This window comes from Taurulus bubalis (genome assembly GCF_910589615.1).
Source record: "Taurulus bubalis genome assembly, chromosome: 3".
NCBI classification, from domain to species: Eukaryota; Metazoa; Chordata; class Actinopteri; order Perciformes; family Cottidae; genus Taurulus; species Taurulus bubalis.
The window spans coordinates 28,574,251-28,602,196 of NC_136591.1; the positions used below are offsets into that span (position 1 = coordinate 28,574,251).

A 27,946-nucleotide genomic window follows, 5' to 3' on the forward strand; every position below is an offset into this window, starting at 1 on the left:
TGAACGTGGAGTCTCTCAAAAGTCCGACCAGTTTCCACTTTGTTGTTAGATATTATTGACAAAAGAGGGGAAGCAGCGGATGAATAATTAACCTGACAACTCAAGCGGTTTACAGAAGAGCTGACATGAAGAGCTGAGCCGAGCAGGAGCGGAGTGCGCCTCTGTCCCGAGACAAAAGGGCGCCCTATACAGGTGTTTTTTTATTTGCAATTTCTTGTCATTCGACCTGGATACATTGCACTGGAATCATGCTCGGTGCGGAGAGCAGACTGGAGAGCCGGCTGAACACGCTGGAGTCCCTGATGAGGAACCCACAGTCGGCACTAAACTTGGAAACCCTGCTGGTGAGTTTGCATTTATCCTCTGGGTCTGATACAAGTAGTTGTTGTAGTAATGAGTAACGCACACGCACACACACACACGCACACACGCACGCACACACACACACACACACACACACACACACACACACACACACACACACACACACACACACACACACACACGCACGCACGCACGCGCACACACAGACATAGCAATGCACTGAGTTGTTATTTTGTCATGATCATAGATCACCTGAAGAGACATGTCTGTTGTCTTATGGAGTAAACCAAAAAACACTCTGCTTGTGAAAAGCTGATTTGTTTATCATTACTTTGGCTTTCAATCAGGGATGCAGCAGAGGGAAACCCCACCTATGTGTTGCCTCCTTTTTCCTTTTTGAATACAGTTTAATCCTCATTTTCACAGTTTTAATGGAAATACATGCTAGGAAATTGAGTGTAATAATCAAAAAGGATGTCTCTATAACAGGCGCATTAAACTGAGCCTTACCAATCAAGGACATGGACAAAAGAACTAATCAGTGCCCTCCCTAAAACCTGATTACTCTCTTGGCGAGGCCTCTAATTGACATTCTTAGGACAGGTCAGAGAGAGGCTCTGACCTGTCCTAAGAATGCACTTGGTCAACTTTGATAAACTACAGCCACTGCGAAGCTTCTCTGCCCCAACCTCTCACAACAAATGCACTTTATTGTGTTGATTATATGGAGTAGCTTTTGTCCTGGCCCTCTGTCTCAACAGGATCTCCCACCAAGCCAAAACTTGCTTTACTTTTTTAGGTCTATACAATGCACAACTAAGCTTTCCAGCATTTTACATCCATTTTTTTTTTTTTAAGTATGTTCAGCCCTGTCTTTCAGACAATCCAGAGATACCTGAGGATATGCCAAGACTGGATTAACTTGTTATTCTACATGGTCACGCTTTTGCTTCGCAAACACAATGATGAAATGGGAAAACGTTGATCTCTTTTTAAGTTATTCCGCTGCTTCATTACAAGTTTGATATCAACAGAACACGACCATTCTTGGTGGTCATTCGGGTTATTCTAGTGACATTTGGAGCAAGGTAAAACCCAGAGAATCAAGCTTGGGGTTTAATATGTCAAACTGATGAATAGATGAGATAGTTAAAGGAGATTTGATGTTGTATGTACGGGTTGTCACACAAATAACCTTTCATCTGCAAAATGTCCTGTTGGGGGAAACCATTCCCAGTGCTGATGAGTCACAACTCCAGTTCAGTGGAAAGCCAAGTCTGTATCGTGATATAATCAGGCTACAAAGTGAAGTCATTCCATTTTAGGCAACGTTGACAGTCCGTCAATTACTTTCCGTTTTATCTCTCCAGTCAGCTGAGTCTGGTTCCAGGCAGCTTTGTTGGGACACAGCTACAGCCACTGGGCTGCCTAATGCCCACAGGAAGCTGAAGTCACTTCCTGGAATTGAGATGGAGTTAACTCACTGTGACCTCACATCACTATTTCCTGTTTGTCCACAATCATTTTTGTTGTGTTTGCTTTTTTTTTTTCAATCTGCAGAAGAAAAGGATTTGGGACCCAGTTGAGGAAGCTTTTTCAAAGATAAGATGTTGTTGATTTTTTTTATTTCTCTATGTATTTCCTCTGGACTGATCGGGACTTGGTCTGTGCCGGCAGGACACAGTTTACATTTTGATTCTGAGAACCTCTCCATTGTTGCTGACTGTGCTCAGGCGGCATCGGCTCACGTGGAGTAGGTGGGAGGTGTTGTCTGAGGCGAGGTGAGGACACACTACCATGCCTAAACTGCAGGATCGTGTTCAGATTTGTCCAGATTCCAGAAGTGAAAATCCTTATATAATCTCCCTCGGCTCTGGCTGGTCCTCTGCTCAATCAGGAGGCAAGAGATGTGAATCCTGAACCCTTCACACGGCAAGATAACACATGCTGACTGTACTATCTAAATAAGGGAGACAACAACAGTCATGGAATAGAATAATGATAATATTATGATAAAGAATAAAGGCCTCTTTTTTTATGTAGTGTAATGCAATGTTGGCATTAACTCCTTGTTACCTAAAAAGACTGCAGGTCTCAGTGACTCTCAATTAAGCCCCGTTGTCTTATGGTGTCACGCTGCAGATCATTCTTGGACCAACAAACTCGCCACAAGATGCGTCACTGCCACCAACTGTTGGCATTAACTCTCTCTCTCTCTCTCTCTCTCTCTCTGTCTCTCTGTGTGTGTGTGTGTGTGTGTGTGTGTGTGTGTGTGTGTGTGTGTGTGTGTGTGTGTGTGTGTGTGTGTGTGTGTGTGTGTGTGTGTGTGTGTGTGTGTGAGACACTTATAACGTTGCTCTACTATGCTACTAGTGGTGGAAGAAAACTCTTCAGGCCACCTTTAAAACGAGCTTGCTGATACAAGTCCATTACTGGATTCATAACCTTTGGTACTTGAAATTGATGACTGGACGAAGTCGAAAGCCCTTGTTAAAGATGTAATTTCTAACTCTGCACATTTACAGAATGTGCCGACATTTTTTGTACCAGGTGAATTAATTAAAAATGGGCATGTTCAACCTTTATGTTTTTAAAAAGTGGTTTCAGAGACATGGATGTAAAACAGGATTTAGCTGCTCAAAAGCTACATGATTCTAGTCTCACATTCCCAAGGGCTACACACACACACACACACACACACACACACACTTCATTGGAAGCTGCTTAAATTAGATTATATTTGCATATGTACATAGAGTTCAACATTCTCACAGACTGTAGAGTTTCCTCTCTACTGCAGTAACCATGGCTGGTACAACTAGGGCTGGGCTACATAACAGTATTATATCTATAGCTTCATTTGAGACGAGATATTGTCTCGGATATATATCGTAAAATGGCACAAGGGTTGTCGTCTCCTGGTTTTAAAGGCTAGAGGGGAAGTGATGTAATTAACCAGACTTTTCTAGCTGTCTGTGTTGTTATTATTATTATTATTATTATTATTATTATTTGCTTTTACCCAACTTTAACATTAATGATGATTTTTTTATTTCAAATTTAATTATTATGGGAAACACACTAATAGTCAGCCATGTAATCTCGGTGCAATATCAATATTGAGGTATTTGGGATTTTCTCAATATCGCCAAGGCCTAGTGACCACACACACACACACATACACACACACTCACAAACTGTGTAAAATGATCACAGATCCTAGCTCACTTAGCCTGAACCATAAGCTGTTGGTCCCACAATAGCTTCTGAGCCTTTCGGTCTATTTACACCCGTCTGCGGTGGGGGAGATCTCTCTGGACCGCCGCTATTTAAAAGTGCAGAATTGTTCCACATGCCCCTGCCCACCCACTCACATATCCCCGAACAAACAGTCGGATAGACACCGCTGTGGCTCAACCAGGCTACCCCACCCACACACACGCACACTGGATGACTCCATTTGACCCTTGTTTCTGGGGAACAGAGGGTCATGCTACACCCCCACCCACCTGCCCAGCTGCCCTACCAGCCTCATGTGTTTGAATCACGCAGACATTTTGGTTCTAAGTGGAACTCAACACCGCTGATTTAAGTACTGATGACACTGCTGAGGCCCCGACTTTTAGTCTGATGCTGCCACTGGCCCTCAGTGCTAAGCCATGGCGAGGGCTTTGTGTTGTTTGGATAGAGCGGGTGTTGGTGGGTCTGTGTTTGGACAGGGGGCCGAAACAACAGCATGCGACTAGTTTTTGTTGTATGACGTGTTATGTCTTTACATCCAACCTCCATTGTCTACTTGCCATTGTTTTGTTATGCTGCAAAGTAGCAGTCTCCTTTTCTCTTCCCAGTAATGTTGCATTATGGAGCTCACAGTTCGCAAGAATGTGTTTCTTTCCTTCCTTTCTTACTTCCTCTGTTCATTTAGTCATCTTTTATCAGCCCGCAGAAGGTCAGGGTTGTTTTACAAGACTTGTCCTGACAGATTAACAAGAGACTTGGAAAATGTTTTTTTGATATTTCTTCTTCCCAACAGAACACATTATGCTTGAAATCAGCTTTAAACATGATTATGTTTTAATTTTTATCTATTTGTTAGAAACATGAAACATGTTCAATCATTCAGCCGAACCCAAGCAAACAATCACATTTTTTCTTCTATTTTTGTTTTTATTGACACGCTTTACATTTTGTTTTCAGAGGTTCATTAATTGTTTTGTCTTTTCTGTCTTTCAGGATTCCATGAACGCACTGGCTCATGATTTGAACTATCCTGCGCTGCGGAAAAACAAAAACATAGAGGCCTTTCTGAATCGATGTAAGAGTGATTGTGTGTTTGGTGAAGGTCAAGATTTGTGTGCTCAGCTTGATGAATACCTATAAAGTTGTTGAATACAAACCAGAGCACTCCAGTCATAAAGGATTGAGTAGGATAATTGTTTGTAGATCTTTAACAACTTGCTGTACCTTTTTTAAGGAAATCCTTCTTCTCTGGGCCACATTCTAGAGACTCAGTATACAGCAGTGTCTCACATGAGAGATAAGAAATCTATGAATAACAATAAACCCTGACCGATTCTACAGCCAAATTATCAGTAAAAGATAGATTTGTGTCACTTTTGTACAGTGATTTTTGCGTGTCTAATCAATATTTTAAGAAACCTTTTGCTCTTTATCTTTGTTAAGACGTGAGGCCTTTTACAAAGAATGTGCCTTAAGGTAGAGAAAGAACATAGCAGCATGTCTCCTAAAAAGCTCTTACTTCCTACCACCCACTGTACTACTAATCTGTCTCTTCCAAAGACATGGCGTTAATTCATGAGACTGGTCTGACTTGTCATTAACTTAAACTGTGGCTAGCCCTGTGCAACATGTTAACTTTCAATGACTCATGATCCTGCACCTACTGTAGGTTACAGTGTTACTGTTACCTACTTGACCTGTGTGCCGCCATTATCACGTTTTTGTCCGTCCTGCAGATGAAAAGACGGTGGGTCAGCTGCAAGAACTTCAGGTGAAGCTGGAAGACTTTGAAAAAGTGAAGTTGATCGGGAGAGGCGCTTACGGGGAAGTGCAGCTGGTGAGGTGTTTCCGTCTCTAATTAGTTGATAAATAAAGTGTGTTATTACATTAATTATGCTGCAGCAGGGCAGTTAGATATGTTCTACAGTCTCTACATATTTTGCTGAATACCAAAAATGTGAACCACTAGAGGGAGCAACAATCTGTTAATCTACCAAAATAAAAAAATGTGCAACATCTGCCAATTGTGTTTTTTTATATTTCAAATATAATTGGCATCTTTCTCCTCATCATGACCAACTTTAATTTTTAAAATGTTAGTTTAAGCAGGCATTGCTTCCAAACTCCCAGTTTTCCCAGATGTTAGTCTCTTGTTGCCGGTGGAAGCTTGAATCTGGTCTCTGCCGAGCGTTTTGTGGTAGAAACAAGTCTGGACAGGCTCAGTGAGTGGGAGAGGAGTGTGAAGTCTGGTGTGGGGGTGTGGAGGGGATGCTTCGTATGTTTGTGCTTGAAATCTTGTGTAAGCATGTCTTTCTATGGGTGTGTGCCTACAATTATGAGCTCCCCTCTCTGCCTCTCTGTTTCTCATGTTATCATGGGCATAGTGACATTCTTACTATCTTGTTCCTATTGTTCGCTTATCAATGTTTACCCGCTAGCGTCTCCTCTTCTGCTGCAGGTCCGCCACAGGGCCTCTAAGAAGGTTTACGCCATGAAGCAGCTCACCAAGTTTGAGATGATCAAGCGGTCAGACTCGGCCTTCTTCTGGGAGGAGAGGCACATCATGGCCTTTTCTAACAGTCCTTGGGTTGTCCAGGTGTGCAAATACACAGGTTTTATTTGATTGAAAACACATTATGTAACATAGTGGAAGTATTGAACATTAAAACAGAAGAGAAAGAAGCTTAACTCTCAGACCCAACCTCCCTCCGCTACAGAGACTGAATAGGTTGTTGCCTTTCTGAACACACACTGTCCTGAGATAAGAATAGTTAAGCTTCCCCACAGCTGAATTATGGATTGTACATAGATCAATATCAAGATGTCTGGAATGGCAATATTTTCTACAACATGTGCAGGGATGGACAATATGAATAAAATATTATGTCATACAATGTGTACTTTTATGTCACAATGTCAATATAATATGCAGCTTTTAAAAATGTAATGTAGAAACGGTGTGTAAATGAACTATAAATATGGGAAATATGCTTATATTTGTTTTAATCAATGTCAAACAATTCGATAATCCAGGGATCATTTTGGTGCGTTATTTTAAATTAGATACATTTTTCTGTGAAGTTAAAGTATTGCACAGAGAGAACATTAAATGAATGGAGTGGTGATAATAACAATGTGTGTTACTGTTATATACAAGATAAACAAAAAACAATACAGTACAAATTAATTAAGCTATAATATGTTAATAACTATGATTATGTCCAGTATAAATGGCAAGCAGGTATGTAATAATTAAAAGAATAGTGCAATAAAGTAATTAAGGAAACTCAATAATTAGTAATGTGAGAATTATGTCCAAATGACGCCCAGATGAACTCAGAAATGTCACATTCTGTCACTGCAATGTTTCCATAAAGAGCTAGAAAGACAATATTTAACATACATTAAAAAGCACAGAGGATAACCCACGTGAATTTAATTTGTATCACAGTGTTCTATAACATCCTGTGTCGGGCTTTAAATGACTGTCGTTTCCTAGCTGTGCTGTGCTTTCCAAGACGACTGCCGCCTTTACATGGTGATGGAGTTCATGCCTGGAGGCGACTTGGTCACGCTCACCATGAACTACGACATACCTGAGAAGTGGGCTCGCTTCTACATCGCTGAAGTGGTGCTGGCGCTGAACACCATCCACTCCATGGGCTTCATCCATCGGGACGTCAAGCCTGACAACATGCTGCTGGACCAACACGGTCACCTCAAACTGGCAGATTTTGGCACGTGCATGAAGATGGACTCAGTGAGTTAATGTTATCATCATGTCGTTGTTGATTTCCAATGTGTTGGACCTGGATGGATCAAGATAGGGACTTAGGAACGTTTTACTCCTTTTTAATTTGGAAGAATAGATAGTTAAAAAGAGAGTGAATTAACTTTTCTGTCTCAAGATGAGTGGCATTTTCCCTGTGTCCTAGAGCACCACCAAGTGTTCAGAATGCAAAGCCATGCTAAAGGCAGCACTCGTGCGTCAGGTTGTTGAAGAGGCCCCAGAAGTAATTGCGCTAAACAACCAATATAGAGTACAGCTGAGGTCCCGCCTCTGGTGTGAGTGTTTTTACCACAGCAATTTCTAAATAGCCGGTTCAACAAGTGGCTCCACACATTTAGGCTTTCTGAAAGTCCACCAGTAGACAGAAAGTGGCTTATAAACACGGTCAAAAAACAGTCCAGCCGAGATCTTTTTACAGTTGTCTCAGAATATCTGGCGCATTGTTAGAAGTTCAGTTGTATTTTATACAAAAATGTTTTTTTTTTTTTTTAGACAAAACTCATTTACATTTACATTGCTGCCACAGTCCCTGCAGTGGAAATATGTTTTATGTATTCTGCTTCCCCCCCCTAAGTCTACCAACCTCGTACTCTCCTGCTTTCTCTCTACAGTAAATCTTGTGTATTTCTCTGTTTGCAGACGGGCATGGTGCATTGTGACACAGCTGTCGGCACACCAGACTACATCTCCCCGGAGGTGCTTCAGTCTCAGGGTGGTGATGGGTGCTACGGCCGGGAGTGCGACTGGTGGTCCGTGGGAGTCTTTATCTATGAGTTGCTGGTCGGTAAGTGACCCACCGTATACATTTTTTGTGCTGTTTGGTAGTTAAAATCCTAAACATTTCCATCCTAAAAATCAGTCATGGTACATAATTCTTTCTTCTTTTTTTTGCAGGTGAAACTCCCTTCTATGCTGAGTCCCTGGTTGGAACTTATGGGAAGATCATGAACCACAAGAACACACTCATCTTCCCAGATGACGTAGAGATGTCTCAGGCTGCCAAAGACCTCATCTGTGCTTTTCTCACTGACAGGTTTGCACATAAAAACTCTAAATCATAAAAACTAATAAATACCTACTTGTCATGTGCATACACATTTACATTTTCTATGTGTTTGTACTACTATTATTATTATTATTATTATTATTATTATTATTATTATTATTATTATGTAACTGATACTAAAAGCAATAAACAGATGTGAAAAGAGTGTAAGAATTGTGCCAAAGATTAAACATGTCAAAGTTGACAAAAATCATCTAAATTTAAACACGTTGCACAACCATCAGGCTATATCCACCAAAGGTTTTTAGATTTTTTTTTGTTTGTCTATCAATACTTTACAACTTCTCCACCTTGTCTGTGGCTACATGCCCCTTATTGGTTTCTACTGAAAATATAGATTTTTAAAAACAGGTGACAACTGTATATTTCATTTTTAATTAAAAAAAAGCCTTAACAATGTCAAAATGAATAATATGGACTATCAACAGATATATCCTTTAATATAACTAATTTTCTATCTTGATTTAGTTTGCTTAAAAACCATATCCGTGACTCCAAACCTGAGTGTTGATCCCAGCTACCATCTCTAAATACAAAAAGTGCCATTTTTTTCGTGCGTAATAACATACTATCAGTTATAAAAGGTTAAAAAAATATGACGTGACGGTGTGGGTCATGTACTTGGTTAGTGACCCATCCCCCTGGAAGAAACCACTTCCTGTTTACATTAGTAACCCCGCCCCCAAAGAGGGCTTAGACACAGGCCCTTTCTGCTTCAATACAGAGCAGCCTTTCATTTTTCCCTCACTCAGTTTATTTACCTTCTCGCTCACTATTCTCTCACCACAGACAGAATGTCACATGTGTGCGGCTGCCCAGCCCCACACACACACACACACACACACACACACACACACACACACACACACACACACACACACACACACACACCCCTTGAACACTGACCGATGCATTCATTTACAACCTAACCCATATGCTCTGTCACTGTCATGGTCTTGCTGAATCCTCCAAGTAAGCACTTTCACCATTTACCTCTCCTGTCCTCCTTTTCCCCGTGTTTCTCATCACCCCTCGTTTATAATGTTCTTCTTCCACCTTTTCTTGGTTCCACTTTCCATTTCTCAATCCTCACCCATTTCTGGCATAACTTTCTACTGTGCACTCCTGCAGTTTTCTGGGCATTGAGACACGGACCGTTGTACGCCAGGCTTGGTTGCATGTCAGATTTTCTTTTTTAGCGGGGGTTTAAAAACTCTTTCTTCCTCCCCGCCTCTGCCCTCTCTTACTCTTGGCTGAGTCTGGAATGTCCCACACGTGGCAAGCCCAAACTGCCGCACCCCTCCATCCCTGTACCCAGCGGTGGAGGAGGGAGGGAATGGGGACGAGAAAGAGAGAGAAAAAGAGCGTGTAGAGTTTTAGAGAGAGGAGAAGGAAGGAAGGCAGCGGCAGCTCTAGCAGTCAGGTTTGAGTCCGTCCGAGTTGTTGATGTTGGCTCCTGCACTCTTATCCTGCTGTCCACACTGCCTTTCTCCTCCTGGATCTACATTATCTGTCTTGTTGGAGGAGGCTCCAGTGTCCTCCAGTGGTCATGCGGCGCTCCATGCTGGTCAGTGTGGTCGGTCAGTGTGGTCGCTGCGCTCGGCTGTGTGTTTGGCATGACATGTTGATGGTGATGGTGAGTAGAGGGGGTATTTAGTGTTCAGGCTCTGCTCACAGTCTTGGTCCTGTTGCTGTGTGCAGGAAGGTTCGTCTGGGCCGCACTGGAGTGGATGAGATCAAATGCCACCCTTTCTTCAGGAACGAGCAGTGGACCTTTGACAACATCCGAGAGAGTAAGTGTGTGTGCATGTGCATGTTTTTGAATACATCCCCACAATGCCGGTGTAGATTTCTCCTTTTCCATCTCTGGTAATGTATGTCTTCTTCTTTTTCTTCCTCTCATGACCATTCCTCTTTTTTTTTGCTTATAGGCCTACTTCTTATCATTCCCAGCCCGTTCCTCAGTGGGTCTGCTTCTTTTTAGCTCTGGTTCATAGTTTATTTCCACCTCCTGAGCTATTAAGCCTGCAAATATGGTACACATGCTCTCCATATGTCCATATCCTTTAACATTATTTGACTGGATACTGTGCAGAGCTGCAGAGCACATGATGCATGAAACCTGAAAGATAACCAGCTGCACATGGGTGCCACTACAAAAGAATAGATTAAATAGACGGAAATGGAGAAAGTCAGCAGAAAGCACTGCAGATTCTATACTAGATAGTACCAAGCCAGCAACACACACTTATGAAACTGAAAGGCTGTTTCATAAAAGTCCACCAAGAGAAGAATGTTCTGCAAAACTGGCTGAGTTTAAGATCTTATAAGAACAGTTATAGGTGGAGATATTACATTACATTATTGCATTATCAGCAGGTAAATCAGCAGACAAAATGTTACATTTGCCAGGAAATGATAATTGCTATTCAATGTAATGATTGATTGACATTATCCAACTATGGCATCATCTTTGTGAGCAAAATAGTTCTTGTATTCCTTTTAAATTAATTTCTTATCGATGTATTACAAATAAAAATAAAGGTAGAAGCCGCAAAGAGAACATTAAAAACACATTAACTGATCAATCAAATCATCTTAATTGGAGTAAAAGGTTCGAAGCTTTTTTTATATAGAAAATAAGCAAAGTGATCTATGAGAAATATGAACGGGACCTCTGTGTCTGTCTATAATCACATGCAGGCTCTTTCTTCTTCACCTGGCTCTGATTAGGAACAGACACAACTTCTGACTGAGCTTCAGGCTGCCTGGCAGTCTGGAACATAAAACTATTACTGTGCCACTGCAGAGCTGCTCAGCCCTCTTCATGTTTGCACATGCATGTCCAGTCACACACACACACATATACACTCAAAACATTCTGGTGTCCCGCAGATCTGCATGCACATCCCAACCCTCTTGTGTCTGCTTACGGATGGCTTTACTCCCTGCTGAGTGTGCCCACGATGACTCATGTTGGGACTCTATTGAAGATTCTCCCAGTTCGCTTTATGGCTATTAAGCTTATTGAGCTTTGGGATGGGGATAAAAAGAAGCCATCACCATGGATGGACGGATGAATGCACGGATGCTGGGGCGGGAGGCAGCACCCCCCGTAGCGGCGGGCGGGGCAGGCCGTGCGGCCTGTGTGGACCGCTCTAATGAGAGGGGCGCCCCAGTTTGGAGGGTTGCTCCCGCTCGCTCACTCTCACTGTGGCCTGGGCTGCCTGTCATTAGCCGCCCGCTATCAGAGGGCATTCTGGGAAGTCGTGCCACAAGGGCCTCTATGGAGCAGCCTGTGTCTCTTTCCGTCTTACCACATTTTTGGCTTTTTTTCTTCTTTTTTACTTCCCCTCATTTGTTTCTTTCCTGTGCTTGATCCCTCCCTGTATTTTCTCCAGCATCTTTGAGTCCCATTTGTCACGCTGAGGGTTGTGACTTGACCCAACAGTAATGAGCTCTTTGCTCAGAGCCAGAATTTCACTGGTCTGAGGAACTCGATCCATAATGGCGGCTTTTTTTCTCAATTAGGAACTATTTATAGGTTAAAGGACTAGCTTAGTTTTATCTGATTGGCCCTTTTATACATTCTTGTCTGCCTGTGTTGTGCAGACTTACAGCTTCTCAAAGGAGCAGGCGTTTAGTCTTGGTTTGTGAAAGGCACTGTGTGTGGGGCACAAAGCGAGCACTGTACGAGGAAAGGAGTAGTGTCAGCCTCACGCCAACCTGCAGAGCGCTTACTCCTACAAGCAGAGGCTAAGTTGGTATATAATTTACTCAGGAACACACCTGAGAAAATGCTCAGAGTTTGCTGAGGATGTCCTTGAATTTAAATACCTCCAACCAGATAGTCTCAGTTAAGGGAAAACATCATTGTTCCCTCTTAACCCCTCATGGTTTGCACCGCTTCCCCTTTTGCTCCATCACGACTCTGTTTCTGTCGTCCAGCTGAAGCTCCAGTTGTGCCTGAGCTGAACGGTGACATCGACACCAGTAACTTTGACGACATAGAGGAGGATAAAGGAGATGCTGAGACCTTTCCTCCACCCAAAGCCTTTGTGGGCAACCAGCTACCATTCATCGGCTTCACTTACTTCAAGGAGGACCAGTAAGTATTTTATTCTGATGTTCTTTGCTTCTACTCTGCTAGAAAGTTTGTCTGCCTTTGCTGGTCATATATTATTTTACTTTACTGTACCTGCTCCCATGTGTGGGAACTTTCAAAAGGGCTTCTAGACTCAGGAAACGGGTTTTAGGACAGCGCCGTGCCTAAAAAGAGCTTTACACTCATACCTTTAATACAGCCTTCCAGCGGTCAGACACTGTATGCCTGTTCAAGCTCCACACTGCTACCTTGTTCTGACGGACCCTTTTAAAGCCCTCTTTGCTTATGATGTAGTCTAGTTTTTAACCTGGTTTTGATCGGTAGGTGTAGTAGTAGAAAACATGTATTGCACTCTTTAGAACTTTAATCGGTAATGTTTCAACCTCAAGGACTGTTTTTTAACTTTTTGAAGGTTCAACTATTTACATCTAAGCAATTTCTCTTTTACATTTACATCTGATTCAAGGCCAAAACAATGACATTTGAGTTAATAAATGACTATCAATCCAGTGAAAAGTTGTTTGCACATTGTAGATTAAATGTGTGATCATACATGAATATTGAATAATACAGTCTTTCTTGGATGTCAGATACAATGCATCCTTAACTGTCCATTTTAGAACATACATTTTCTGAAATAATCCACATTTCTTTGCATTTTCATTTTTAGAATTATGAACACTGTGCAAAAACAGTTTAAGGGCTCGAATTGTTTTTAAATTATTCTTAAAATGGCTTCAGATTTCTCAGTCATTATGCAGCTATGTGGTAGAGTCACATAATGGTTCCCAGAGATAGTTGTCCATCATCAAAAGTCCACCACCATATTGGTTAACAGTTGGCAACCGACAGTGTGGGTTGGATACATCCTTTGGGGTTCTCCAAAGGTAAACCCATCCAGATGGAAGAAGAAGCTTGAAAGATCGGCAGCTTTTTTCTACAACGCCACAGTTTTGTGTTATGTTGGTCTGAAAGTACGAGTGTTTTCTTCATGGTTGTGAAGTGTGCCGTGGTGAACATCCAGCTTCCTCTTGACCACCCAGGTGGCGTTATGGATCTAGTAAGGACAGTAAAGTTGGACATGAGGAAAGTGTTGGATGTCAGAGCTGGAATGCCTCTGCAGGTAAAGACAGTGACGGACATTCATGCTTCTCCTCTGTCCCTTCTTCCTCCGTCAGGCTGCTGAAGGGAAGTAACAACTGCTCTGTGGAGAACAGTAAGGAAAACTCTGAGGAGAAGGATAATTGCTCGGAGAGTAAGAAAGAGGTAGGTGTTTTTGTGCATGTGGTTTTGATAGTATGGTAACAGAGGAGAGATAAAAGACATAGAATCAAAGATGGAAATGACCATTAGATAATAGCATATTCCTTTTCTGGCCTTTGTCTGTTTATCTGAGCAGCTGCAGAAAAAGCTTCATCAGCTGGAGGAGCAGGTCGACCATGAGATGCAGGCCAAAGATGAGCTGGGTCACAAGTGCAAGTACGACTAAACAAATAACACCGGCAGAGCTGAGCAACATTGTCTTTCAATGCAAATATTTTACCATTTACTGCAAACCATCGTTAACTTTTCTGTTATGATAAAGCGTCCCATTACAAGATTAAATTGGCAAAACTTTGAGTGAAGGAAATGTAGGAATGTCTTGAACTAAACATCTGACAATCCAATTTATAGTCAACATTTTAAAGGTTGCGACTGAAGCATTTTGTATGTTGATCATTAGTACATACATTTTGAGGCAGTGGTATAATTAGTATTAAGAAAACAGGCCATCTCTGTGAAGATTGGAGTTCTTGTTGTGTGCGATCCGTTTCGATAACGCAGAAAATGTGTTTGATTGCTTTACACAACAGAAAGTGGCATCCCATCCTATAACGCTGTTGCTTTCAGAGTTTCTGATGAGATAGATGTTAAAAAGAAAGGAACATCAATTCGCTTCCAACATGTTCCATCAGTAAATTCTTAATTCAATGATTTGTGTGTAGTGAAGTCTGCAATAAAACTCTTCTCTCCTCCAGAAATGCCACCAACCGTTTAGACAAGCTGGCCAAAGAATTAGACAAGGAGGTAATATCCCATTCCAACCATGTACCTCATGTGATAAAGTAGATATTCACTCCACTCAGCATCGTTGTGTTTTCCTTTTTGATTAGATGAGTAGCAGGCAGAAAGTGGAGGCCTCACTGAGGCAGCTGGAGAGGGAGAGAGCTCTCCTGCAGCACCAGAGCACAGAAAACCTGCGCAAGGTCGAGATCGAATCTGACAGAAAGCGCAGCCTGGAGAACGAATGTGAGCAGCTGGGAATATGTCTAAATATTTTGTTTGTAACTTTAGAAATAAGATCCAAAATGCATCTGATTTCATGGGAAGCAGATTAATCAACGAACTGTTTATTTATGTAGGTCTTTAGTGGTTCTCATTTTCATATATTTTACTTGCAAAATTGTTCTATCAGTCTGACTGTTAACTCATTAAAACATTGTAATAAACCACAAGGATATCTGGCAGATTTGCATCCCACTGTTTATATCTCAGTATATATTCTATATATGTTGGCTATCAGTGGGTGGATTGTGGTATTTTCCAGGGTCCACTAAATGCGATTCATCACTTATTGTATTATCTCTTTTATTTCTCTGTATCTTAAGTGAACAATCTGAGGGACCAGCTCGAGGATCTTAGAAAGAAGAACCATAATTCCCAGATCTCCAATGAGAAGAACATCCAGCTACAGAGACAAGTGAGTGGGAGCTTATTAAATTCCCCTAATTAGATGTTTTTTTATTATGCTTCACTGTAGTTTTCCTACTTATGTAAATCAAACATGCTAATTTAATAATACATATTCAAGCAAGCAACTGTGACTGCCGTTTTCATTATCCCTCTGCTTTTGCCTAATTAAATCCTTTTTGAATGTGCTGCTGCGCTGACCCAGTTCAGCCTGCAGCGAAAAGTTTCATCCTATCTGTTTCTCATCGGTAGCTCGAGGAGGCCAACACCGTGCTGCAGGCAGAGCAGGAGGCGGCAGCACGGCTGAAGAAGAGTCAGGCGGAGGCACAGAAACAGGCTCAGAGCCTGGAGGTCAGCCTCAGGGAGATGCAGGAAAAGTGCAGCCAGCTTGAAAACAGCAAGATGGAGCTGGAGAAGCAGCTGATGGGGCTGCAGGCCGAGCTGGAGGAGGAGAAAAGAGACCATGACCTCCGGACCGAAACTATTACTGACCTGCAAGGTGAGGCATGGCTGTCTAATACACTTTGAACAAGCAATTCAATAAGTTGTTCTACGCAGTATAAACACAAGACTATGGAACTTGGGAGAGAATAAATATGTCACTTCATCTGACAAATTAAAAGTTTAATTGCAAAGAAAAAGTTGTTCAGTTCATTACATACAGAGGTGCTGTTGCCTCAGCTTAATTTGGTCTGGTATGACCAGTTTGGGAGCTAATGATAGCAAGCTGAATGACAGATATTAAAGGAGTCAGTTTGCTGACATTAGAAGGGTTCTACCATTTCTCTATTATAGCTTAGCATTTTAGCTAAATGCTAAACATAATACCAAAATTGTCAGTTGGAGTTACAGAGGCTGCTGTTGAGAAATTGTTACATAGTCTCACTTTATTAGTCTGATTATAGACATGGCCTGCACACAGTGGTTGGAAATGTACAATAAGCAAAAGAAAAACACTGTCAACCTTTGACAATGATTATTTTAAAGTGTGTCATATTACAAACTTTAATTTGTCTATTAAAATGTTGCAATTTTTGCTAATTTAGAATGTACCAGTCGAAAAGGTTTATTCACTGACGTAAGTGCAGGTAATCTGGTGATCTTCATGGGCTCAGTCAGTAAACATCTCCTCAGTAGCAGGAAAAAAGGCGTTGCACAACTTGGAGCTGGAGGCTGGACATGGTTATTAGATCGTTTTTTTGGACCAGTCCTTGGGAAATATCCGATCATAGGTGGAAACATCTGTTCAAAAGGCTCATGTGAAGCAAGAGGCTGTGAAAGCCAAAGCCGGACCAGAGCCAGCACCTCTTGTGCTGTTTGGAAACTTCAACTTGCTCAGTCCATGCAGAGAGGAGGCCAGTCACTGAGGTCAGAGGGGACGTATCAAAACAAAAGTGCTGCTGTTTGCTGTGATGGCTCGTGCTTTTTTCCCCTGGTAGAACTCTCCACATGGGTGGAGTTAGTTAAAGGGAAAAAACACATTAAGTGTGTTGTTCTTCATACATTGGAGGGAGCATGAGCGTTATGTAACGTCTCACCTCGGATTTGTTTGAATCTGAACAATGTCAGGTGCATTTTCTTGTAGTTTTTTCTGCGAAGAAATTATAAAAGAATTTTTTTTCCTTTTCATCATTTTTTTGTCATTATTTCCTCATCTCTTTTCCAATCAATCCACTTCAGGACGTATCTCTGGCCTGGAAGAGGAGGTGAAGGAGGTGAAGTCATGTCTCTCTAAGGTCCAGACTGAAAAGAAGCAGCTCCACGAAAAGCTCAATGACTTCGAGAAGGTTAGTTGTCATTTCTAATTGCTGATTTCCAATATGATTTGAGAGTCAAGGCTATTCCAAGAGACTTCAGTTTAACATTTCAGTTTAACATTTCTAGATTACATTGTCATTGTTCTCCAGTATTTAAAAAATGGACGTGATACACAAAACACCCCGAGGTAATGATAGCCAATAAGAAAACCCAATATCCCCTTTAATTCTATAGGAGAAGAGCAACCAAGAGATTGACTTGACATTCAAGGTGAAGTCGCTCCAGCAGAGTCTGGAGCAAGAAGAGGCAGAACACAAGGCCACCAAAGCCAAGCTTGCAGATGAAAACAAAACCTACCAGACCATTGAGGAGGCTAAGTCTGAGGCCCTAAAAGGTGAGCAAGTGGGAGGACAAGAGTCTGAAAGATGATTGCAGGATGGATAAAGTGCTTCAGCATATGGTCCGTAGTTTAAATTGTGCTTTACTTTGCTCACTTCGCTCAAATTTAAATGAAAACATAAAAGAGCACGGATGATATCAATAATGAAAGTGGAAAAAGTGTCTTCAGTTATTGAGGAAGGCCTGAGAAGAAATGAAAGATAGAAAACTATAACACGCTGGCCTTCTAGTGGCACATTGAGTGCTGGGTAGATAATCCTCCTTGTTTTGTTTGGTTCAGAGATGGAGTTCAACCTGCAGGAGGAGCGCAGCGTCAAGCTGCAGGTAGAGGGAAAGCTGCTGCAACAAGAGAAGGACTACTCCATGCTGGACTGCGACTACAAGCAGGCGCAGCACAAACTGGCTGAGCTGCATGCACAGAAGGAGAAACTTTCTGAAGAGGTGCGTCCCAATCAATGAATTGCTTGATGGAACATTAGTGCCATTATCAGAACTAATAGACAGTCTTATCAAATAGAAATGTCAAACAACGGTTTTCTTTCTCCATTTTCATTATTTGCTGCTTTTTAATATATTTCCTTCTATCATAACCAGTTTTTTAACTAATGTTCAGACAAAATAAGCAATGGGGAAATGACACCTTGACTTTTGGAACCTTGTGATGGGCATTTGTCTTTTTTATTTTCAATTTATTTTTTCCTTTTTATGGGCTCAACAATTTGATAAAGCAATCCATAATGAAAATAAGCATTACTTGGAGCCATAAGTCTTTGTTCTGCAGCTTATTGTTCCCCATAACTGTCCATTAGTGCCACCATTGATGTGTGTGTGTGTGTGTGTGTGTGTGTGTGTGTGTGTGTGTGTGTGTGTGTGTGTGTGTGTGTGTGTGTGTGTGCGTGTGTGCGTGTGTGCGTGTGCGCAGGTAAAGAGCCTGAATTTGCGTCTGGAGCAGGAGATCCACAAGCGGAGCATGAGCCAGAGCGATCTTAAGATGCAGAACCAGCAGGTGTTGGTGCTCTCCTCATCAGAGAAACAGCTCAAACAGGAGCTCAACCACATGCTGGACATGAAGCAGGTTCTGGAGAAACAGAACCAGGAGCTACGCAGGTCAAACACACATAATGGCATATTGAGCATAATACCCATTAAATATAAACAACAATGCATCTGAGTTTGTTGTAGTGCCGTTGGCAAATTGTTGTGGAGAGGTTGAGGAAAGTGCTTTGGCTCTGGGTGTTAGTTGGCCAGGAGCAGTGATTGACAGCTTGTTGGTCCTGTTCCAGGGAGAAGCAGGATGCTGGTGGCCAGCTGAAGGAACTGAAAGACCAACTGGAGGCTGAGCAGTATTTCACAGTAATTCTAATCTGTATTTCTTCTTTTCTGCGTCTTGTTTTCAGAATAGCAAAATCAATCTAAATTGACCTATAATATGGGGCTTGAATGGGAAGATATGAGCAGAGAAGGAGTTTATTTTTCAACTCCATCTCAATCTGTGATGTGAAATTAACTGAATCTCCGTCTGTTTTCCTTCAAAGACCCTTTACAAGACGCAGATCCGTGAGCTGAAGGACGAGTGTGATGAGAGGCATAAGCTGTACAAAGGGGTGCAGCTACGACTGGAAGAATATAGCGAGGAGAGGTATCCAGTCAGCACCACACCAGAGACCCGGCAACACTAAAATAACCTGATATTTCTATTCAGGTTTAAATATTAGCATAAAACACGATTTATCAAAGAAACAAGAAAAAAAAGTTCAAAACAAAAAGTACAGCTTCAAAATAGCACAAAACATGAATATTTAAAGGCGGAACATGTTAAATGATATACAATGAAAGTATAAAGCATGGAACACAAACAAGGTGGTATGCATTAAAGCATGGAATTAAAGCATGATTTAAAAAATCTTTAAAAACGTGTTTGTTGAGGTTTTAGTGTTAATGGTCAGTGGCACCCACAAGATAACGGTACAAAGATAACATTGATCTGTTTTTTTTTTGTTTTTTTAAAGAATGCAACAGACGTCCAGATTAGTGTTCTTTGCCCTCAGTGATTTAATCTCAGGCTAAATTGAGGACTTCAATTTTAACTGAATGAGTGAACCTGATTAGCAGCCTACCCCAGATGCACTACAGACAAATATTACTGGAGACAAAAAGTTAAAACTATAATCTAATCTAACTCTAGGGTTGGAAAATCCTGCATTGACAAAAAGGTCAATATTGAAGAATGTGTTTCCACTCTATAGGCACCCTAACAGCAGGGGTTTTTGCAGTAAAATATGTACGGTATCCAGTTCTTGCAGTTTAATAACACGGTAATAACTGTTCCTTCCCATCCTCCCTCTGCAGGGATTCCATGGCAGCCCAGCTGGAAGCCAGTTTGACCAAGGCTGACTCAGAGCAGCTGGCTCGCTCCATCGCGGAGGAGCAGTACTCCGATCTGGAGAAGGAGAAGATCATGAAGGAGCTGGAGATCAAAGACATGATGGCAAGACATAAACAAGAGCTCGGCGACAAGGAGGCCACCATCAACTCGGTGAGATTAGAGTCGGGCTCGGCACCGTTTTTAGTTGATTATGAAATATTACGTAAAATTGCAATATTGGGCATCTTTAGCCATAATTAATGACTTTTTGAGTTGTTTTAAGACTTAATTTAGAATTATAATGAGTTCTCTCCTGTACCAAAAGTATCTATTAACAGAGCTACCAACTCTCACGGTTTCGCCGTGTGACACACGCTTTTGCATGTTTTCACACGCACTCACGCCACACAACCAATTTCTCAAGGCAAAAAAAAAATTCTGATTTTGGGCCGAGGCGCGTTCGTTCCTATTCAAACTCCCGACAATAAATGGCGCTAAGGAGCGCATCTGTAAACCTATTCGCTGCATATACATCCTATTTACCGCAAAGTAGGGGCGGACTAGCCATAGGGGACACCGGGGAAATCCCCGGTGGGCCTCTGTCATCAAGCGGCCCGGCCTCTGAGATCGCCGGCCACGACTATATTCTATGGCTCAGAGAAAATGTTAAATTTACTCTAACACATAATGTTGATGATCACTGACTGACATTTATAGTAGTCCTCGCGTCCCTACTCACTCTCATAGTTTCCACACCCAGCAGCATGCAACACTACTGATCGGGATCTGTATTCACATTCATGGTTTGGATGTTGCTTGCAGGTTTTCAGGATTTTCTGCCATTAATTTTATCCAGAACACCGGCACTCCAGCAGATTTGAAACGTACATTTAAATTTCATTTTCGGAGTAACGTTATCACGTAACCTCTTGACATGTGTCAAGACTAAGAGGCTCAGACGCACAGACGGATGTATCCGGTCATTCTTCAAAATAAAACATATTTTTCGATTATTATTTTTTCCATTCTTTCTGTGCGGCTAAGGGGATCTTGCGTCACTCGCTCGCAGACGAAGCCGCTTTTGAGTGTGATTCGACAGCATGGCACCAACGTGTAAACCTTTAAAGGAGTATACTGATATTGTTTTTATTACCATGTGACTGCACACACAATTTTTTTTTTTAAATGTTTGCTTTTGGATAATTTCTCCCCAACGGAGCAGTGCCAGACCGAACTTCCAGACATCAAATGTTGTGGGCGGGGCTAAATTCGGCTGGTACCAGGCTACATCTTTAGCATACCACCCAAAAATCCACTAAAATGCAAATTAAGTAATGTTGGTTTGTTTGCTACTCTAACAATCTCTACAGCTGGAAGAGTCCAATCGCACTCTGACGGTGGATGTGGCCAACCTGGCCAGCGAGAAAGAGGAGCTCAACAATCAGCTGAAAAACATGCAGCAAGGTGAGTGTCATTTGGAGTTAATGAGGGAGATTTCTGCAGGAATGACATTTCCCTCGGCCCTGGGAAATGTGTTGAAAAGCTGTCTTACATATCCAGATGATTTACGGGATGAGGTGAACTTAAAATGTCATGAGAAGTAGCCATTAATCTTTTCATCAGGGAACCAAGTGTCTGTATGGCAGAATATCAGTCTTCAAACTTGCACTATAATTAATGGGTTACTTCTCTAAAAAACTTATGCTAAGTAAGTAAAGTTTATAAGCCCTGAATTAATATTCTTCTCTGCTATTTATACAGAGCTCCAGAAAGCCAAGGAGGAGGAGAAGCAGATGAACTCACTCAAACTGTCCTTTGAAAAGCTGCTGCAGAATGAAAGGACACTAAAAATTCAGGTGTGTGTCTGGGCGCCTACACAGGTCTGGAAAGCCTGGAATACTTTCTATACTTTCCTACTTTTATTGTCTGACTTTTTACGATTGTTATGTCACATCATTTGTTGTTAAGAATAATGTTCAGCTGCAGGCTTGTGTTGAACTCTGGGCAAAATAACTGAGATCTGAAACCAGTTTTTTTTTTTTTATCTATCTTGCAACAACATTGATATTTCTGCTTTCCCTGTGTATTTACTGAATTCACAAATATGTCTATCTCCCAGGCCATTAACAAGTTGGCCGAGGTAATGAACAGGAGGGAGACGGTGCGAGGAGGCCACCGAAGCATTGACACCGAGGTGCACAGGAAGGAGAAGGCGAACAGGAAGCTGCAGCTGGAGCTGAGAACGGAGAAGGAGAAGCTCAACAGCACCATCATCAAGTACCAGAGAGAGCTGACGGACATGCAGGCGGTCAGTATGCCGACAAATGGCACAAATGCATACACATTCAATTTAAAAACGTGTGCAATTATTTTGTGTTCCAATAACTGCAAATTATAGAAAATACATTGAACTCCACTTAAAAACCTGCTCACTTGTGTTATTCAGGTGATCGCAGAAGAGAACCAGGGGCGTCTGGATCTTCAGATGACGTTGGCCAGCAAAGACAGTGACATCGAGCAGCTTCGATGCCAGATCACTTCTCTCAGCGTTCACTCTCTGGACTCTACGAGCATCAGCAGTGGCAACGACCTGGACACGAGTGAAGGATACCCAGGTAGACAAAGCATGCTATAATTTGGCACCAACATGAACACTCCAAAGCCAAAAGCCAGTGAGCGAAAACACTTTTGCATGCACTTCCTGCATTCCTCCTCCTGCAGTCTCTCTTCCTGAGTTTGTGCTGTGTCCTTTGTTTTCCCTTTGAGTCTCTTCCAGGCCAATTGTTTTTGACCTTTTCCTCTTTATGCTTCTTCCTCTACCACCCACTCCCCCCTCCTCATTTCACTACAAATGTCCTCTTCATGGTCCGGCACAGTGCGCATTACTCACTCTCACACCTCAGAATCAATGTCCTTCACCTATCAGCGCTCACACAAATCTGTCTGCGTCGACACCCGGCCCAGCCTTCACTCTGATCACACTCTCTTCGACTCTGAGGATGAGGATGAATATGGCGGACAGGTGGAGCGGGCCCACCGTCCCCTGGCCCTCACTTGCGAGCAGCCCCCTGAGGCTGAACATGCAGGTGACCCTGCATGGGAACCTGGGATGGGGATGCAAATGAAACAAATGTTTATAACATTAATCTATCCAAAAAAAAGTGGCCCAAACCCTGGTTCAACCCTGCAAAGTCTCTGTTAATCCCTCTACTCTGTTGACTCTGCTGTACATTAATTATTTTCAGCGCTCACTGGACATGTGAATACTTGCAGCTTGATGCTGCTTTGGTCAAATTTATCCCACTGCAAAAAATGTGGGGATTTTTCTAAGAGTGAAGTTGGAGTGTAGAGTTTTTCCTCACATCAAAATAAGGCACTCTCCATTTAAATTGAATTCTCCCACGAGACACTTGCCATGTTTTGTGCTGGATCTTCCTTATAACTCGTATAGCTCCCACTGAATAGTCTGTTGTTGAACTCAAGTAGCAAAGCTTTATGCCACTTGCCCTTTGGTTATAGCCATGAATAATTTCCTCTCCAATTGATGAGGGTCTGTTTTTAAAGTGCTGCCATTTCAAAATGTCAGGGTGTTCTTTTAAGTTGTTCAGGTGATTAAAGGCAGCTCTCCTCTTTGTTGTTAAAATCTTCCATTTTTTTTCTCTGCAAACTAGACTCGAGGCTCGAGGGCTGGATTTCACTTCCTACCAAGAACACAAAGCGGTTTGGCTGGGACAAAAAAGTAATGTACCCACCTCTATTATCTCACATCTACAGTTTTGTTTTCTTTGTAATTACCATTACCATTTCGTAAAGCCCCCCTCTAACTTGTTGGCCCTTGTGTCCCTTTCCTTTTAAAGTATGTAGTTGTGAGCAGCAGGAAGATCCTGTTCTATAACAGCGAGCTGGACCGAGAGCAGGCAAACCCTTTCATGACCCTGGACATCGAGTGAGTGATTTTAACACATGGTTTAATCATGTAATACCAAAAATTAATGACAAGGGTATGAAGAATGCTATTATGGTTATTAGAGTTGATACTAATAAGAGTCAACTGCCATACTAGTGAGGCTGTGCTAAATGCTAGTTATGTGTGTTAGCATGCTAATATTACCAGTTACCAGAGACATATCCTTTATTGTGGCTAAAAGCAAAAATAACAACAAATAGACAGGTGCACTCAGTAGAGTCCAGATCTCATCTCATATTTGTGTGTATGTGTGTGCAACTAATGTATTGGAAGTGTTTTTCCTTTGCGGCATTATCACTAGGTTAAGAGTATTAAGTGAGCAAGGAGTCAATTACATCAAATATATAAAACTGTCAATAAAAAGGTGTTTTGAGAAAGTGTTTGTCACCGCAATCACAAAAGCCGGTTGAGCATGCAGCCATGGCTGGCCACCCGAAATATGATGCAGTTTTCTGCAGCAGAATGTGAGAGTAGGCGTGGACAGACAGAGGTGCACACTCTCTCACTCATGCACACATGTAAGCGATAACATTATTCTCCTGCCGGAGATTTAATTAGACAGATATACAGAACTAGAACAAAAGACAGACGTTAAAACGTTTTTTTTGTGCACTTATTAATTACCCTTTTTTTCCTCGGCCTACTGTTAACTCATCCCTCTCGCTCTCCCTCCTACAGTAAGCTGTTTCATGTCCGACCTGTCACTCATACTGATGTGTACCGTGCAGATGCCAAAGAAATTCCAAGGATATTCCAGGTAATGAGCTAGGACACTTCCTGTTGACGTCTCTTTCTTTTCCTTCTCCCTCCTACGGACTGTCGGGTATGAATCATATTCTCAATTAAATTGTCTACCTCAATAAATCTTCAATGAAGTTCCTTTTCCTTTCTTTTTCTCTCCCCAGATCCTGTATGCCAATGAAGGCGAGATTAAACGTGAACAGGAGCTCGTAGTGGAGCCTATGGTGTACGGCGATCGTCCCTCCTACATCAGCCACAAGGGGCATGAGTTCATCCTCACTCTGTACCACTTCCCCTCTAGCTGCGAGGCCTGCACTCGGCCCCTGTGGCACGTTTTCAAGCCCCCGCCGGCCCTTGAGTGCCGCCGCTGCCACACCAAGTGCCACAAAGATCACCTGGACCGAAAGGAGGAAGTTATAGTGCCATGCAAGGGTCAGTACACTCATTCAAGAGCTAGTGTAGAGCGTAGGACCATCAGCCATACCACCGCGTGTGATGCATTTGATGATAATTAAATATTACTTGGATTTGATTACTTTGGGAAAATGCTGTTTGCAATCTGTTTGAATCCCTTTCTTTTACAGTGAACTACGACATGTCCACTGCCAAAGAGCTGCTCCTGCTGACCAACTCTCAGGAGGAGCAGCAGCGCTGGGTCAGCCACCTGCTCAAACGCATCCCCAGGAAACACCCAACAATGAGTCCTCCCTCGGCAGCGCAAAACAACCTTCCTGAAGCCACGGCACGCTCCTCTCCGCGAGTCTCCCCGCGATCTTCACCCAGGGGTTCGCCTCGTATGTCCACCCACCGCGGGGCCATCAAGATCCAGGCCAGCAGGCAGCAACCGCCATCAGGGAAAACAAGGTGAGGACTGGGAAGGTTTGACTCCATACAAACACATATTATACATGTGTCAACCATATAAAAGCTTGACTTGTTTCTGTTCTATTTTTATTTTTTAAATGACTGCAGTAACACTTTTTATTTTTCAAAATTCCAGAAATGTGTTTCTTCATTTTAAAAATCGCAAAATTGTCATTTCAGATTCTTTTGGTCAAAATACATCATTTAAAACTGATTACTTTTGGACTCTGATGCTAATTAACAGCTAATTTGTGTCTTTTCCTAATTATTCTCACCTGATCTTGTGATCTTGTCACTAGAGAACTTAATTTGTTGTTAGATAATCTGTCCTTGAGTATTGAGAACCCCAATATTAGCTAATTATGCAGAAATCAATTTAAATGTTAGTAAATTTTGGTAATAAAAAAATAAACCAAAACAACTAGCCTTACTACTTACTTTGTTGTTTCTGCTGATGGTTCTCAATCATGCAGTTGAAAGGGGTCTAAAGCTGTGGCTGACAGGATTTAAAGTAATTTAGAGTCATTTGCATACGCTGTATGCAGCATTAATGTTGCATGACGCTATATGCAGCATGCTGCATTAATGCTGCAACATGGCTGTTCACACCGCATCATTATCCACCTAATTTAGTAGGAAACCATGATGAGTCACTAACGGTCTTGTTTTCTACCATTGACTAAGACACTGAGTTGAGTTTGCTCTCTGTCACAATCTAACTGGCTCTCATCCCTCAGCAGTGGCCCCATGCTCCGTATCATCCTCCACTGACCATTGACCTCTGACCCCATCATTCTAATGTCTCTCACGCTGGGAGACTGTAAGTAGCAGAACTTGTTGCGCCTGTCCGTCATCCATTACGCCGTGCTGCCGTGTGCATTAACACTAGCATCATCCTAACAAGCAGTCACTCGATTAACTACTCGCTGCTCGACACTGCCCCCTGCTGAGCTTGGCCCCAGCAGTTATGACGAACGAAAAGTCTTTGACCTCGATATGAACCTCATACTTGATACTGTTTCAGATTGCTTGAGTTTGGCCTCAACGACTGGAGTTGGCCGTTGGATGATTTCGATAATGATGATGATGATGATATGTTCTTCTGATGGAAGTGAAAGAGGGGGTACGGAGGGTAACTGAACCTCTACGTGTGTGTGAGGCATGTTTTTGTGTGTTTTTTTTTTTTTTTTTTACCATTTTCAGTTGAATGGAAATTCAGTGTTTGAACAACATTGTTGCTTCAAGAATAGTTTGATGGTTTGGGAGGTATACTTAGTGAACATGCTTATTGAATAAAAAGCAGATTAATATGGGGAGATATTGGTCTGCATGTTTGCAAGAAGTACAATATTAAAGCAATAGTTTGTCAATTTTGTGGGAAATGCACATATTTGATTTCCAGCAGAGTTGCGTGACTATACAACTCTCATGTTTGTGCATTTAATATGACGTCAGTTAACTTAGCATAAACCGGTTCTTTCCTAAATCCATCTACCAGCAGCACTGTAGTTTACTCTCAAACAAAGCCTGATAACAAATATCCAGAATGTTGCCAGGGTAGCTGCCTCCCCCTTTTCACTCTTTATGTTAAGCTAAGCGAACCATCTGCTGGTTGTTGCTTCACATACTATATAATGTACAGACATGTGCGCTATAAATCTTTTCTTTAAACTATAGTACAAAATAAATAAATAATTCAAACAAGCGTATAATGTGCTTTCACATTTCACCTCTTGCAAACATACAGGCTAAGATTATTCCCATATCTGTCCGTTTTTTGTGTTTTTTTTGCATTTTACTCATGCATTGTGTGGTTACCGGATAGCTTCCTCGTTTAATACGTGTGGATTTTGTGTGGGCGTGCCTTTGAAGTCCAGTCATTCTGTTGGTAGCATCCCAGGTTTTCACATCATTTTCTCTCCCTCTCTCTTTCTCTTCACAGTTAACCCTGGCTGATCAAAGATGTCTTTTCATCCTTGTGGATTAATGACTGCAGTCTGGAAGCAGTGCCTACATGTGTTTTTTTTTGTTGTCAGGGAAATAGACTGAAAAAAACAACGCTAATCATGGACAGAAACATTCATAGAAACTGGCAGTTGTCATGAGAACTGGGGCTGACTGTCATTTTAAGAAGAAGAAAATGAGCATTCATAATAGTCAGACTTCGTCTAAAAAGGAAAAAAAACAACAACACTGTGATTAAAACTGCCTTATTTTATAACCATCATGAGAAAAACATGGACTTTTTATTCTGTCAGAGGCAGTGACTCACGTGGATTTGTTTGAGGTGTTTGGCATGTGTGTGAACATTTGTATATAGGATAAGAGGTCTGTCTGTGTATTGTAACACAGAAAGTGTAGCTTATAGTATATGATCGTTCTATTTTTATGGTTATAAGTCAGCAGCACATTTAACAATATATGCTTGTCTTTTAAATGAATACCGTTTTCATTACACAAAGTAGATGTATTACCACACAAGACAGAATAATGTGAATTGAACATAAACAATGTGTTATATTCTCGCCATTCATGAGAAATTCCAATAAATTCTCTGGCCCAGAAAATTGATAATTCATGTTTCATTCATTGTTTAT

The 27,946-nt window shown here is 41.8% G+C and overlaps 1 protein-coding gene across 1 annotated transcript; it reads left to right on the forward strand.

The window, feature by feature from the left end:
* Positions 1-27,916, forward strand: LOC306733370 (rho-associated protein kinase 2-like). The gene is made up of 33 exons (XM_079214595.1): positions 1-344; positions 4,558-4,639; positions 5,301-5,401; positions 6,023-6,160; positions 7,064-7,324; positions 7,994-8,138; positions 8,249-8,387; positions 10,122-10,213; positions 12,369-12,528; positions 13,704-13,791; positions 13,925-14,004; positions 14,544-14,592; positions 14,679-14,814; positions 15,174-15,265; positions 15,508-15,754; positions 16,936-17,042; positions 17,248-17,407; positions 17,693-17,853; positions 18,335-18,519; positions 18,696-18,765; positions 18,948-19,051; positions 19,762-19,948; positions 21,148-21,241; positions 21,539-21,633; positions 21,897-22,085; positions 22,224-22,392; positions 22,654-22,863; positions 23,449-23,516; positions 23,635-23,723; positions 24,423-24,501; positions 24,650-24,917; positions 25,070-25,349; positions 27,292-27,916. Exons 1-33 carry the CDS (start codon positions 249-251, stop codon positions 27,293-27,295), a joined length of 4,425 nt encoding a protein of 1,474 aa, XP_079070721.1. The 5' UTR covers positions 1-248; the 3' UTR covers positions 27,296-27,916.
* The last annotated feature ends 30 nt before the right edge of the window (positions 27,917-27,946 follow it).

Bases quoted from the DNA above. Each gene is read 5' to 3' on its own strand.
- LOC306733370 (XM_079214595.1), top strand. From the start codon at position 249: ATGCTCGGTGCGGAGAGCAGACTGGAGAGCCGGCTGAACACGCTGGAG. The intron at 8,139-8,248 runs GTAAGTGACCCA...TTTTTTTTGCAG, and splicing joins TATCTATGAGTTGCTGGTCG to GTGAAACTCCCTTCTATGCT. The intron at 23,517-23,634 runs GTAATGTACCCA...TTCCTTTTAAAG, and splicing joins GGTTTGGCTGGGACAAAAAA to TATGTAGTTGTGAGCAGCAG.